Source organism: Stegostoma tigrinum, chromosome 30 (assembly GCF_030684315.1).
Source record: "Stegostoma tigrinum isolate sSteTig4 chromosome 30, sSteTig4.hap1, whole genome shotgun sequence".
Lineage (NCBI taxonomy): Eukaryota > Metazoa > Chordata > Chondrichthyes > Orectolobiformes > Stegostomatidae > Stegostoma > Stegostoma tigrinum.
In genome coordinates this window covers 4,493,509-4,509,055 of record NC_081383.1, presented here as the reverse complement: position 1 = coordinate 4,509,055, position 15,547 = coordinate 4,493,509, and the positions used below count along the sequence as shown (strand labels likewise).

The window sequence follows — 15,547 nt, the reverse complement described above, 5'->3', positions numbered from 1 at the left end:
TAGCCAAGCCTATCAATACCAATGTGGACTGAGTACAAGTCTGCCTTTGTTACTGCACTGGCCTTTCTATAGTCTATGTAGAATCTGGTTGAACCATCAGGGGAGTAGATAAGCGGCTCTGTGGTTGAGAGAGAGACTCCCGAATGGTATGTTGCCTCCCAGGTGCATGGGTCAGGAATGTCTCATATCGACGGCAGGACATTCTGAAGGGGGAGGGTGAACAGCCAGCTACTGTGATGCATGTAGGCACCAATGATATCAGTAAAAATAGGATGAGGTCCTACAAGCAGAATTTAGGAAGTTAGGAGCCAAGTTAAAAAGTAGGACCTCAGAGGTAGTAATTTCAGGATTCCTACCAGTGTTACGTGCTAGTCAAAGTAGAAATGAAAGAATAGGTAGGATAAATGAGTGGCTTGAAAGATGTAATGGCAACAGGGTGGTGGTGACGGGAGATTTTAATTTTCCCAACATTGACTGGGATTCACTTAGTAATACGGGTTTAGATGGAGCAGAATTTGTAAGCAGCATCCAGGACGGTTTTCTAGAGCAGTATATAAAGAGTTCAATTCAGGAAGGGGCTATACTGCACCTGGCATTGGGGAATGAGCCTGGCCAAGTGGTTGAAGTTTCCGGAGGGGGTAACTTTGGGAAGAGCGATCACAATTCTGTAAGTTTTAGAATACTCATGGACAAAGATGAGAGTGGTCCTAAAGGAACAGTGCTAAATTGGAGAAAGGCAAACTGTAGCAAAATTTGGCACGAGCTGGGGGAATATGGATCGGGAGAAGCTATTTGAGGGTAAATCCACATTTGGTATGTGGGAGGCTTTTAAAGAGGTTGATTAGAGTGCAGGACAGACATGTCCCTGTGAAAATGAGGGATTAAAAAGGGCAAGATTAGGAAACCATGGATGACAGGTGAAATTGTGAGATGAACACAGAGGAAAAAGAAAGCATACAAAAGGTCTATGCGAATGAAAATAGATGAAGCTTTTGCAAGAATACCAGGAAAGTAGGACCAATCTGAAACGAGGAATTAAGAGGACTAAAAGGGGTTATGAAATATCTTTAGCAAGCAGGGTTAAGGAAAATCCCAAAGCCTTTTATTCATACATAAGGAGCAAGAGGATACCGAGAGAAAGAGTTGGCCCACTCAAGGACAAAGGAGGGAAATTATGCGAGGAGTCAGAGAAAATGGGCGAGATTCTTAATGAGTACATTGCGTCAGTATTCACTGAGGAGAAGGACATGACGAATGTTGAGGTTAGGGATACATGTTTGATTACTCCAGGTCAAGTTAGCATAAGGAGGGGAGAAACGTTGGATATTCTAAAAGGCACTGGGGTGGACAAGTCCACAGGTCCAGATGGGAGCTGTCCCACGTTCCTGAGGGAAGTGAGAGGGGAAATAGCTGGGGCCTTAACAGATACCTTTGCAGCATCTTTGAGCACAGGCGAGGTCCCGGAGGACTGGAGAATTGCTAATGTTGTCCCATTGTTTAAGAAGGGTAGCAAGGATAATCCAGGTAATTATAGACTGGTGAGCCTGACATCAGTGGTGGGGAAGCTGCTGGAGAAGATACTGAGGGATAGGATCTATTTACATTTGGAAGAAAATGGGCCTATTAGTGATAGGCAGCATGGTTTTGTGCAGGGAAGGTCATGTCTTACCAACTTGATAGAATTCTTTGAGGAAGTGACAAAGTTGATAGATGAAGAAAGGGCTGCAGATGTCATATACATGGACTTCAGTAAGGCGTTTGATAAGGTCCCCCATGGTAGGCTGATGGAGAAAGTGAAGTTGCATGGGGTCCAGGATGTACTAGCTAGATGGATAGAGAACCGGTTGGGCAAAAAGAGACAGAGTTATCGTGGAAGCGTGTTTCTCGAAATGGAGAGCTGTGATCAGTGGTGTTCCAAAGGGATCCATGTAGGGACCACTGTTATTTCTGATATACGCAAATGACCTGGAGGAAGGTATAGAAGGTCTGATTAGCAAGTTTGCAGATGACACTAAGATTGGTGGAGTAACAGACAGTGAAGAGGACTGTCAGAAAATGCAGCAGAATATAGACAGATTGGAGAGCTGGGCACAGAAATGGCAGATGGAGTTCAATCCAGGCAAATGCGAGGTGATGCATTTTAGAAGATCCAATCCGAACTATATAGTAAATGGAAAAGCCCTGGGGAAAATGGATGCATAGTGAGATCTGGGTGTTCAGGTCCACTGCACCCTTAAGGTGGCAACGCAGGTTGATAGAATGGTCAAGAAGGCATACGGCATGTTTTCATTCATTGGGACGGGGTACTGAGTACAAGAATTGGCAGGTCATGTTACAGTTGTATAGGACTTTGGTTCGATCACATTTGGAATACCGTGTAGAGTTCTGGTCGCCACATTACCAAAAGGGTGTGGATGCTTTGCAGAGGATGCGGAGGAGGTTCACCAGGATGTTGCCTGGTATGGAGGGCGCTAGCTATGAAGAGAGGTTGAGTAGATCAGGATTATTTACATTAGAAAGATGGAGGTTGCAGGGGGACCTGATTGAGGTCGACAAAATCATGAGGGGTATATTCAGGGTGGATAGCAAGAAGCTTTCTCCCCCACAGTGGGGGACTCAATTACTAGGAGTCACAACTTCAAGGTTAGAGGGGAGAAGTTTAAGGGAGATATGAGTGGAAAGTTCCTTACGCAGTAGTTTGGAACTCATTGCCAGCAGAGGTGGTAGAGGTGGGCACGATAGCATCACTTAAGATATATCTAGACAGACACATGAATGGGCGGGAGCAGAGGGATACAGACCCTTGGAAAATAGGCTCAGAGATAGTAGGAACTGCAGATGCTGGAGAATCTGAGATAACAAGGTGTGGAGCTGGATGAACACAACAGACCACGCTGCATCAGAGGAGCAGGAAAGCTGACGTTTTGGGTCTAGACCCTTTGTGGATCTAGGCCCGAAATGTCAGCTTTCCTGCTCCTCTGTTGCTGCTTGGCCTGCTGTGTTCATCCAACTCTACACCTTGTTATGCTGGAAATAGCGACAGGTTTAGATAGAGGATATGGATCGGCGCAGGCTTAGAGGGCCGAAGGGCCTGTTCCTGTGCTGTAACTTTCTTTGTTCTTTGTTTAGGCATTAATGACTGTGGAAATCCAGCTGTTTTAGTTGGCTTCCATTAGGTGATATTCTGACATGCACTGGACTTTTGCCTTGGCCTGGGCATGTTTCTCCAGACCCAAATTTTATAGGAAAAGATTCACCTGCATCCACATCAGGTATGGGATAGGCTGTACACCCTTTTTTGTACCTAAACATTCCTTCTCCAGAATCTCAGAACTGTTGATATAGAAAGAGGCTATTCAGCCTATTGTATGCACATTGGCTCTTCAAAAGGAGCAACATAACCTACTACCAATTTCCTGCTTCTTTCCCCTCTGCCTCTGCAGATTATTTTTGGCCAAATAATCACCCAATACCCTCTTGAATACATTGATTCAGCCAGCTTCACCACACTTCCAGGCAGTGCATTTCATACCCTAATTCATTGATCATTTTCAGCCACTCGGTAATTAGAGTCTTATCAGGTGTCCTCATTCTGCTGGCTCTAAATATGTAAACATGCTGTCTAAAAGCATTCAGTTTAAGTTAACAAAATAGTAGGAGGCTTGATTTGTCTTGGCCTTTTGCTGCATCATCAATATCTCATTCATCCTCCACTAGAAAGGCAGTAATGCTAACACATCAGTCCCTGGTTGAAATAGTTGGGTCTTGGCTTGCTGGCCCTTTTGTTCATTGTTTTTTGTGAAGCTTTAAAGTGTTCCTGAGCCAATTTGCAAGTTTGTGAGATGCACCCAGATACATGAGCTAACATGGAAGATTTGTCACTGTTTTAAAAACCTTTTCTTTTATTAAGCTTCAGAGGACCTCTTATTGCATATCCAAGAACTAATTTAAAACAATTAAAATGGGCATATTCATTTGATAATTCCTGCATGGAAAAGGAGGAACTCTAGCAGTGTGTCCCAAGAATCAGGTTATTCATGAAATAAGCTCTAATCACTGTTGTTTGGATTGGATGGTAATGTTCTAAAGCCCCTTATATCTGTGGGGACTTTAATCATGTTGTTCTCAGACTGCTTGTAACCATCTAAAAAATTTTACATCTAAAGTTGGAACATTGATCCAATTGGGCCTCAGTTGGTAATTAGTGAAGAATTGGGTCAAATTATCCATCACTACTTGGTCATAAATTGTTTAAGGGAATGGCCTCTGAAAAAAGGGTACCAAAACCATAATAGTAAAGACGCTAAAAATGTCCTGCTTATGTTTTGGCAAAGGTCGCACACTTACAAATACCCTACAAAATAAATCCCCAAAAATGTCCATGGGAATTTGAGGTGCCAATTTGATTGTGGATAACAGTTTTCCCATAATCTGGCACTTGAAGCATGTTTTACAAAACTTGTAGCATATACTTGGTCATTAAAAATGTTGATTTATACATGTCTGGGTTTTCGGAATTCCCACATGTCGGGCTATGGGAATTTGATGCTTTTTCCCTAATATCTGTAATGATATCGAGCAGCACTGTTGGCTGGTGTAGTACCACCCACTCTTCATCTGCAGGTCTGTGAGGCAGTCTCCACTTCTGTATTAGAATCCCTTATCAACTTATAACATTCTGTAACTCACTCAACTCGAGCTCTAATTTGAGCTAATTCAGCTACTTAACTCTCAATCAGCTTACTGAACTTCCATCGGAGAAGAGTTACTGAACATTTCCTCTGGATTACCCAAGTCTCCAAAGAAAGCTTCAAATAATCAAATATCTATCTGTGGTTCCAGAGGAATTGCAGATGGTGGCACTTCTTTAGCCATTGCTGGGATCAATGCACATGAAGGAAAAATTTCTTGTACTTTATCCATCAATTATTTTGTCCCATTAACTTCAGAGTAGTTTTGTAACTATTGGAGAAACTGATAATTTCACTGGTCAAATCATTATCAAGGATTAAGCCAACTTTTCCCACAGGCAAACTATGGACCACCTTTACCAACGTATCTTCTGGGGGCAAGGAGAGTCTGAGCTGCATGGCAGCCCTGTCCTGACAACACGGGAAGTCATGAGTTGATTAATTGTTGAACAGCTGCTGACAGGGACTGTGTTTCTGGTAAGTTCTACTAAGGACCAACAGGCCGAAGTTTTAACAAGAGCTTTAAGTGAAGATGTTTACTGTACAAACAGCAACATTAGACTGTTATTTCTTGTCCAAAATGACCAATGATATCATAGTCTTGGAGACAGTAAGCACTGTCACATGATTACAGTCAAAGTGACAGTTCAGTATACTTGCAAAAATACACAACACCCCTCTCCCTTTACATCAAAGGTTCCTACAATGAAAATATACACGGCCACACATAGAAAGGGTAAGAGGTTCTAAGGGACACTGATTCCTGTTTGACTGTCAGTGCACTTTCGATGTCCGTTTACATTTCTCATTGGTTTTAACCTCTGGCATTTTAGGTGTTCTAAGGACATCATCTTTCGCTGTGTTTTCCTGAAACAACTGAATATTTGAAGGTTTGCAAAATATTATATTATTGTTTCCTTCAGATGTTCCAGTTACTATTTAGTCTTCAGGTATATCCACGTCTCTATTTTGCACAAGTTATTTGTGGATCTACAATCCATGTTATCCCTGGCACATTCGTTCTGCTTGCCAACAGTTGATCTGCATGTGCTCTCCATACCACATTGTGTCTCACCTGTATGGTGCAGAGAACCAGTCCATCTGTGCCATTTGCCAGTGGTATAATTCCTCATCAACACTACTTGACCTTTGCGGAAAATGCAGCATTTGGCCTTGTCATTTTATTGGAAAATCTGATTTTTGCCTTTGCATTGATGTGCGCAAAACATCAAATGCCTTGCAGAAGTGACATTTTAAAGAGTATGGTTGGAAAACTTTGAGTTGTCAAGTCGGTTGTGTTCTTGTATGTTAATAAAAAGTGTCTCAGTCTTTTGGGGAGTGATTCTTGCTCGAGAGTTACTTCAGGAATGTTTCATTGCCCGAACAAATCCTTCTACCAAATCATGTGTGACTGGGTGATATGGGCATGATTAATAAATGAATTCTGTTCTGCTTTAGATAATAAACTCTTTTCAATATAAACTGCAGACCATTATCACTAACAAGTTGTTCTGGATAACCAAACCACAATGATCTCCCACAATCTTTCAACGGTTTTATCTGATGGTGTCATCTTCATGTTGGTAACTTGAGGCCATTTAGTAAGTGCGCTAACCATAACGAAAATCATGTGCCCTTCAAAAGTGTAGTCTTCAGTGCAGTCAATATGGATTCTTTGCCATGGACTTTCTGGTTGCTTCCATGAGTGTAACGGTACTAACGAAGTGGGTTGCAAACACTTGAGCAAGCTGCATGTATTTCCATTGTCATCTAAATTTCATAGTTGAGCCCTGGTCACCAAACATAGCTTCTGGCTATCTCCTTAATTTTAACAATGCCACAGTGACCTTCATGTAGTTGATTTAACACGTTTCCTCAGCTGTGTCCAAAGTAACACAGGGTATGAAGATTAATAGGCACAGAGAGGAGGATGTAAGTAAGAGTGAAGAGTTTTACTTCCTATAATCTACAGTTTAGAATTAACTGTACAAGAAACTTGAATGATTTTTTTACTCAGCTTTTGTTTAGAAATAATTTAATGCAGGGTAACTCAGCCCCATGTGTTATACAGCCTGCGGTTACGTTGCAAGTCCTAGATATTCCTGGCAGTCTGGATGACCACTGTTGCAGGACGCAGCACTGGTCTGACCAGTTTCAGCTCTGTGTTTTGGAGCATGAGCACCAGATGTAGGCACTGGAGTGCATCCTTAAGGGTGACTGTCACAAGGATAGCAGGTTCATGGATTTGGTCACCCTGCAGCATGAGGGAGTGGAGTCAGGGAAGGAATGAGTGACCACCACTCAGGAGGGAAGTAGGCAGGTGGACAGGAAAATCCCAGTGTGGACATCTCATTCAAGAATAGTTCTTCTTTGCTGGAAATCAGTGAGGGCAGTGGTTCCTTGCGTCGATGGGTTGGGGGCAGGGTGGTGTTGGAACCGGCAAGCTGCATAAGGACAGGAGACAAAAATGGAAAGGCTATAGTGATAACAGACTCAGTAACAAGGGATACAAATACTGCTTTTTGCAGCCACAGGCATGAGTTCAGAATGGTGTTTTGTTGCCCTGGAACCATGGTCAAAGATGTCACCAAATACCTTCAAGACATTCTGAAGGAACAGGACAAACATTGGTTCTGGTATGAACCACAACCTTTATGACAAACAGAAAGCGGGATGAGGTCTTTCAACATAAATTTAAGAAGCTAAGTAACAGACTGAAAAGCAAGACCTCAAAAGTTGTAATCTGCCTGTACAACACACTAGTGAGAACAGTAATAGGTGGTTAGAACAAGTACTTGGCCGAAGAGTTGGTGCAGGAGGGAGGGCTTTAGATTCCTGGATCATTGGATCAGTTTCAAGGAAAGTGGGACCTGGGCAATTCTGACGGGTTGCACTTGAACCAAAATGAAACCAACATCCTTGTGGAAGAGGCACGGAAAAGGTTTGATATTGCGGTTGGTGGGAATTTAAACTAAGTTGGCAGGGGATGGGATACAGATTGGGCAGGGGCTGGTGCACAGTCAAAGGTAGAATAAAAAACAGATTAATCTGAAAGACTGTGTATAAAATGAAGCAGTACAGCAGTACAACAAGCCTGCGTAACAATTGTGTTAATACAAGACGTCATGTCAGTAAGGCAGATGAGTTGAGGGTGTTGATTAACACACAGGGATGTGTCATCATTGTTGTCATGGAGACACGGTTGAGGAGGGCAGGGCTAGCAGCTCAACATTGAGGGTATAGAATCTTTAGGCAACACAGGCAAGGGGTTTGTAAAAGAGGTGGTATCACAATAGCGATCACGGAGTGAATCACTCCAATAAGGAGGAATAACAGCTTAGATTCCTCAACTGAGACCATAAAAATAGAGTTAAAAATTTTAAAAAGGGACAATCATATTGTTTTGGAGTATACAATAGACCCTCAAACCGTCAAGGATTGATCAAAAGGGCAGATATGCGGGCAGATTTCAGAGAAGTCTAAAAATAGTGCTAGATTTCAACTTCTCCAGTATTCTTTGAGTGCGAAAGGCTTAGAGGAAACAGAATTCTCAAAATCTATCCACAACAGCTTTTTAATACAGTACACATTCCAACAAGACAAGGGCAGCTGCTGGACCTCAATTTAAACAACAAAGTTGGAGAAGCAGCTGAAATTTCAATAGGGAAGTATCTCAATGAGGGAGATCATAATTCTATAACTCAGATTTAAGGCAGTCTTGGTAAAGGGCAAGGGATGTCTTGAAATAAAGATATGGAATTGGGGAAAATTAGCCAGACAGGACCTGGCAAAGTGGTCTGGAGCATCTACATGCAGGAAAATCTAAATTGGAGCAAAGGGAGTTCTTCCAAAACAAAATGCGAGCAGGAGGACTGACATGTTTCTATAACATGAAGGATGAGATAAATAAATCTAGAGAACAGTGGATGTCAAGCAATGTTTAGGATTGGATATGGAAAAAAATGGGAAGCTTACGGTACCAGGTCCTCAAAAGACTGGAAGCAAATTAGCAATTGCAGGGACTACTTGGAAAAGAAATGAGGAAAATGAAGATGGGGCATGAATAACACAAGCATGTAAAGAAAGGAAAATCTAAAGGCACTTTTCAAATATATTGGGGAAAGAGTGGGGCCCACTGGGGCCCAAAGTGGCAGTGATCTGTGTGGATTAGAAATACATGGGTGAGATTTTAAATGAGCCCAGAATTTGTGTCTCAAGAAACTATTCGTACGAACAAAGAATAACCTTTATTTGCCATCACAGCCTACAGGAACCTCTTCAGAAAGCATGTCAGTCAGCCTACTGTGCATTAGCAGCTACCAGTTTCCTTTTGCCCATTTCATCTGTTCAGCTAGCTTTCCCAAAGAATAAAAAGTGCACAGACATCCCTTTCAACAAACTTCAGGAGAGCTTGCATAAATTTAAATCGTTCCCACTGGGTCTTGGATTGGATACAAATCATTCCAAGGAAAGTTCATTGGAGTCTGGAGCATCTGCCTTTTTTGTAAGAAAAAGTACCAGTTCAAGCCAGTATTCCCTTTCTTATTCTCTCTCTCTGATTCTTACCACTCGCATGGCATGCACTTTTTCTTCTCTCTCTCAATTCAAATTCTCTCATTTCTAATGCCCTTTCCTGTTTTTATTTAAATTTTCTATTTCAAGGTTCTTCATTTGCAATTGAATTCTAGCTGATCAAACTGAATTATCAGACTACCACTACTTCTAAATTTATGACGCGCCATTACATCAATTTCATCCGCTTTCTTAACCTTTATTTTTAATTCTAGTGCCAATTTTGCTGCCAACGCTATTAGTCTAACATTGGCTAATTTTTGGAAATCTCTGAGGTAGCTCGCCCATCTCAGGAAAAGTTGCAGCAGCTGAGCACCATTTTGATTTCATAAGCTTTCCCAAATGCACAAGAAACCTGGCATAGTTACTTTTATGTCCTTTTCTATTATCATGACCCCACTTCCAATTTCATGTTATCACTGGGTTTGGAGGAATGTATGGTCTCTCTCTATTCTCACTATGCCATTGGTCCCAACATATATTTAAATGTTGTAACATTTACTGTAATGATGTAAGATATAATTTATATTAAGCTCAGAATAAAAAAAATTAACCAAGTTTCTTTGATGAACAACAAAACTATTGACTCATTAAATATGCACTATTCAATAAAGGAGGGAAGCCTACAAAGAGAGCCCGGATAAACATTTATTATTCTAAAGGACAGACACACAAACATTCCAAGGAAAATGAAAAATAAACATTCTCTACAGAAATTAAACTTTGTCCAAATACTTGTTTTTTAAAGAATAAAGAGAATAAGATTCAGAATGTTCCAGGTGGCTTTTCAATTGGGTTTCTGAGTATACATAGATTACCAGATACATAAGGTTGTCACTGGGATCACTTCAGTGGCACTTCATTTAGATATCGACAAGAAGTTTTTGAAAAGTGTCTCGAGGAGGATAGTTGTTTCAGGTTTTGTTCTCACATGGAATTGTCAAGAGTTTCTCAGGAAGGTGGCAAAGACTAAGCTGGATGTCTAACACCATTATAAGCTGTACCCCAGGTGAAGTCCACAACTCCTGACACCCATAAACTCAAACATGAGACTTCTAATAGGATTAAGCTTTTAACTGACGCTATGTGACTTTCAGCAAACAAATAAAGCAGTTAGGTTAAACCATGTGACTTCCAGTAAATGTCATCTTAAAAAAAGTGTCCCTTCTTTTTTAAAATAAAGACTGCTTCAGCTAATTCCTCAACACTTCAAATAAGCCACTGTTCACAATCTTTTAGACATGTCTTCAAAAAAAAAATCAATTATGTAAGTTCCTTCTGAGCAACAATTCAATTAGACAGCTTTCACTTCTGCAGCACTACCAACAACACCACTTATATTCAATCAAAAATGGGATTTGAAGGCTTTAAGATTCTGATGACTGTCCATTCTGCCCATTTGATGGCAGCCATAATGTGGAGGTGGAGGTGCCGGTGTTGGACTGGAATGGACAAAGTCAGCAGTCAAACAGTACCAGGTTACAGTCCTGCTCGGCCTGCTGTGTTCATCCAGCTTCACTCCATGTTATCCCAGGTTACAGTCCAACAGGTTTGTTTGAAATTACAAGCTTTTGGAGCATTGCTCCTTCATCAGGTGCTTCTGATGAAGGAGCAGCGCTCCAAAAGCTTGTGGTTTCAAATGAACCTGCTTGACTATAACTTGGTGTCATGCGACTTCTGCCTCTTTCCATTTGATTCCAAGTGGGAAATTATATTCTTGTGTAACCCTGTGCAAATACTAATACTGTGCAACTGCAAATGCTGATTTGAGTTACACAAAGCTCCACTTTTAGACATATCCAAGAAATCAGTCTTGGAAAACATTGCCCTGACAAAAAATTCCTAACTGCCTAATATTCAACCAACCAAGACTAATCTTGCTCCCTTTGTTTCCACCCAACCCCTCCCTTTTTGATGCTTAATCCACATACAGCCTGGCAAGGTCCCAGTTGCTACACTGACCTGGAAGTTGGGCTTGCCAGTGGGAACATGCAGCGTTCCCCGGACCAGCGGGGGTGGGGTGGCCATGGCAGTGCCTGTCGAGACAGCAGGCTGGGAAGAGAATAGTGAAAAGAAGCACAAATACACATGAGAAAGCTGAGGAACAAAAGGGCACAAAGCAAACATATATTGCCCATTTGAAGAGATATTCTGTTGTAAAAACCCAGGTTACTCAGACTGACAAACAAACAATTCAGGTCAACTGCTCATTTCAAAATCAGCAAACTGCTTGCAATATAAATATGGATCGTACCATTCATTGCAACCTTGTAGCTCCTCAGCGCAGTGTACCCCATTGTATCAAAAGGCTCTAGAGGACCATGTAAACTACAGTTTAGTCTTGATACAATCTCTGGTTCCAATTGTAAAACAGTTTACAGTATTCAGCAGAGTATAACTCAGCCTGTATATAAAGAACTGTGATCTTTAATGAGTTCCTCCGGTTGGAATTCAAGGCTTCAATTAGTTTAATTATTTGATAGCTAACTAAAGGCCCTGGAGAAGACTTGGGGATGAGCAGGTGCCCAATAAGCAAGAGTTCCCTGCTTTGCCTGGTTCGGGTGGTCAACTCACTGGGTTCAAACATTCCATGGGAAATGGTCACTTAGCTCTGACTCCTAGATATCAATCTGAGCATGAATGATGACCTGTGAAAAACCCTCCTCTTCTCCAGATAAATCTTTCTTTCAAACTAAAATAAAAATCAACCTAAAGAATACGTGAAGTTCATGACTTCAAACTGATGGATGACTTGGACCGAAGAGATAGATAAAGGTCAGAAAAAGCTGTACTTCAACTTTATCCCACCAACTAGATGGACAATTTTTGTCTACTAGCTGCACCAACTACACTAGTGATACTGATCATGGGTAGAGAATTAAACAGTTAAAAAGGAAAACTTGTGAGGAGTTTGCAGGGGCAGGAATTTCCCAAACAAACATTTTTGAAAAAACCATGTGCTCTTGACTTATCAAGAAAGTGGCACAGCCCTCCTCACTGAGGTGCTGGGTAAATGCCTCCTTGACGACACCATTAAAACATCTCAGCTTATCTAAATCACTTTAATCCTCACTGGGAATGCAGAAAACAGAAGGATTCTGCTCATTCAATCAAGATTGGGCAGATGGTGTTTTGTTAAGATGATTTTCTTGAAGTTTTAGAAAATGAAATATTCAAATTATATTGTTTGAACTATCCACATTTAACCTTTATAATTCAGTCTATACAACAGGAATTGATAAATTTTATGGCTTTAGAACAAGATATCTCTTCAAAGATTTCATATGCAGCCTAAGCAAGTCATGGTAAGGTTTATAATAGCTAGCATAGAGAAAGAGAACCAAGTTGAGCGATTTACCATTTGAACAGAGTGCCGTCTGGGCTTTTACAATCAGTGCTCCACAATGTAACATGCAAAAAGTTTGAGCATTCTGTAAGACATTGCAGCAATGAATTTCCCGTTTCCCTACCTTTTCTCTCCATTGGTCTTCTGAAGATTCTGAATCTTGATAGAGTACCAGTTATAAGGGTGAGAAGCATGCAACAGCCATTCTGAGAGAGAGCCAAGTCAGCCAGAATTGCTACGCTATATAGCATTAAAATGGAGCCCAATCCGCCCTCATTTATTTCTTAGCCTGGTTAGGGTGGGAGGGAGGTGGTGTGATGAGTGCAGCCATCAGGTGTAGGAGCCTTGATTGGCCATCTACCTGTTATGCAGGAGGCACCCAAACTATTTTGCAGGATCACTCCTTTATCTCCAATAACGCCACTCCAGATAAGATCAGCTCATTGAACTGAGGCCAGAAACTTATTACAGGTCATTCAAGTCTGTACAGGCTGCCATAACTCTTAACAACAGCTAGGAAGTAGCTACATTTATATTTCAAAGGCACTGATTTATGATCAGATTTTTGCTAGGCAAAAGCATCAAGTATTTTGAGATCAAGGTGAGCAGAACCTCAAGGGGCTGAATGGCATGCTCCCTCCTCCTGTGTTCCCACACTTCAGTAGCATACTGATAGACAGTACTGATCCGTATGGTATAAAACAGCTACAATACCAGGTTGTGGCTGCTAGGGGGCAGCTTGTCACCAGGATCAAATCTAATCTTTCAGGTGGAACAGTTCAACTCCAAACTTGATCTTGGAGAGATTATCCAAGAAGTAAGCTCCATAGAAATTTCTGCAAGTGCTTCTCTTCAAAATAAGAAGCAAGGTTCTTCTGTGGTATGCTGACATGTTATGAGGCTGTAGTAAGATGTTAGAATTTTAACAAAAGAATCATCCAAAATCTATAGTCTGCAATGAGGCAGGACTGAAAAATCATATTATTGCTTCCATTAACAGGCCATGTTTGTCCCTTCAAGACCCTATTTTAGGATGGCCGATTAAACAGAGTTTCGAGAATTCATCACATCACACAGGCTGTGATTACAGAAGACAATTTATTTGTCTTTAACATGTGGAATGTTTTTAGGTGGAATGAATGCAAAATAACTTGTTACTTTCTCTTTGTTGCTTCAAACCTTTACGGCAGACAAGAAGTGCTTCTAGATATTCAACCAAGGATGGCATCATATTCTAATCTTATTAAATCCTATATCTAATTTATAGTTCACACATATTTTCCGTAAGAAATCACTGGATAGTAATCAAGCGGATTCAGGTTGGGGTGAGTATATGGCTAAATTTTCTCATGTCTGGTCTGCTATTCCAACATAAAGCACTCAGGGAATACAGAGGCTCACTGCAGCGATCTGACCGAGATCTGTTCATTTTTGGGACATTCTAAAGTCAAGCATGACTTACAGTGAATAACCAATTGCATTTCAAGTTAAGCACAAGCAAAAATTAGGAGGACACAGCATAGAGATCTTGACTTAACAAACCAAGACTGAAATTACAGAAGAAATAGAAATGGCCAGCCCCCAACATTAGGTTTAAGACTAGGTTAAAAACAAAGGAACTGGGTTTATGTGTGATCATAGTTTTAAATTCAGCGTCACAATATTCATTGAACAATGAACAAATTAAACAAATCCACTTAACAACTCACTGAGGCTTTCCAAAGGGAAAGGGAATTGGATCATTCTCTGAAAAGGTTTACTTGGCTGTGGGGAAGGACAGGTGAATGGCATTGATGAACTGCCCTTTCAGAAGGCCAGCACAGACATATGGAGCTAAAAAGTGTCCTTCTATGCTGTAACCAAATTGCATTCGTAGAATATACAGCACAGAAGGTTACCTGGACCAAATCTTTGTTTGCTTTGGTGTCTGTACTCTACGTGGGTCATCTACTACTCTATCTGCCTTTCTCTTTCCCTCTCTTTACTCTACTTGTCCAGTTTTCTTCTGAAAGTACTTAAGATACTTGCTGAACAGCAAACTCCATTTGTGGAAGCCATGTACAGATACTCCAGGTACTTTAAGCCATTCCATGTAGCTGGGTTTTAGCATTTTTTTGGCTCGTGCTGTATCAATAAAACATTTCCATTGCATTCAGTGAGAGCATTTAAAAACATGGCATTGATGGGGGGACAGGAGAGATTGAAGACAACAGAATTGTTACCTTCGGGATCGTAGCTTCTTTTTGGATCTGGCTCTGTCGAAGTTTCTTGAGTAGGACAAGTTTGGCTTCCTCCAGCCGCAGCTCCTCCTTTAACTGCTTAATCATTCTCTCTCGCTCCTCTGGTGTGCTCTTCTGAAAAGAAAAGGTCCAGTATTACCGAAATAAAAGTAACTTGTCAATTCTCTTGCATCTCCTCCCACCTCTGTCCACCCTTGTAAAGACAAATACAGTTCCATTGGCATTGGTCAATTTGCCAAAGCAGCTGAAGAGCAAGCTGAATTGGTCCTATATTTTTGCACACTTCCACTTTCATTCCTTGCAGCATGCAACACTCCGAGCTAGAAAATCTAGAAACGGCAACCATCTCAGATTATGCCAGTATTTGACCTTTGATCAATAGCTGCTCACAGTGGCACTGCTGAAATAGGATAACACCTTACTCTTCCCCTGACACTTAATTGGCTTCATCATATTGAAATATGTCTTCACAGGCACCAGGCAACCGTTAAGGAGCTTTTCATTCGCATCAATCTTCTAGATCAGATTCACCAAGCTCTCTGGCCACTGGGGAATCAGTGGTGCCTGCTTCCATCTGCATCCAGTGTCTATTCAGTAATGTGTGTTCCAGCACTGGGCATTTGATAACAAGGGGTTGAGCCCCATGTCCAATCCAGAGCATCAACATGAACCACAACAACCAGACCCTGAGTAGCCCA

The 15,547-nt window shown here is 41.3% G+C and overlaps 1 protein-coding gene across 9 annotated transcripts in view; it reads right to left on the bottom strand.

Annotated features, from left to right (window-relative positions):
* The window catches only part of gatad2ab (GATA zinc finger domain containing 2Ab), a 137,306-nt gene that overhangs the window by 24,134 nt on the left and 97,625 nt on the right, over window positions 1-15,547 (bottom strand). For 6 of the 9 annotated variants that reach the window (XM_048559794.2, XM_048559796.2, XM_048559799.2 and 3 more), the window contains 2 exons: window positions 14,832-14,963; window positions 11,226-11,315 (listed from right to left, as the gene is read on the bottom strand). In XM_048559794.2, the coding sequence (XP_048415751.1) occupies window positions 11,226-11,315; window positions 14,832-14,963 (222 nt within the window). The remainder of the gene's footprint in view (window positions 1-11,225; window positions 11,316-14,831; window positions 14,964-15,547) is intronic. The other 3 variants (XM_048559798.2, XM_048559802.2, XM_048559795.2) reach the window with 2 other exon arrangements.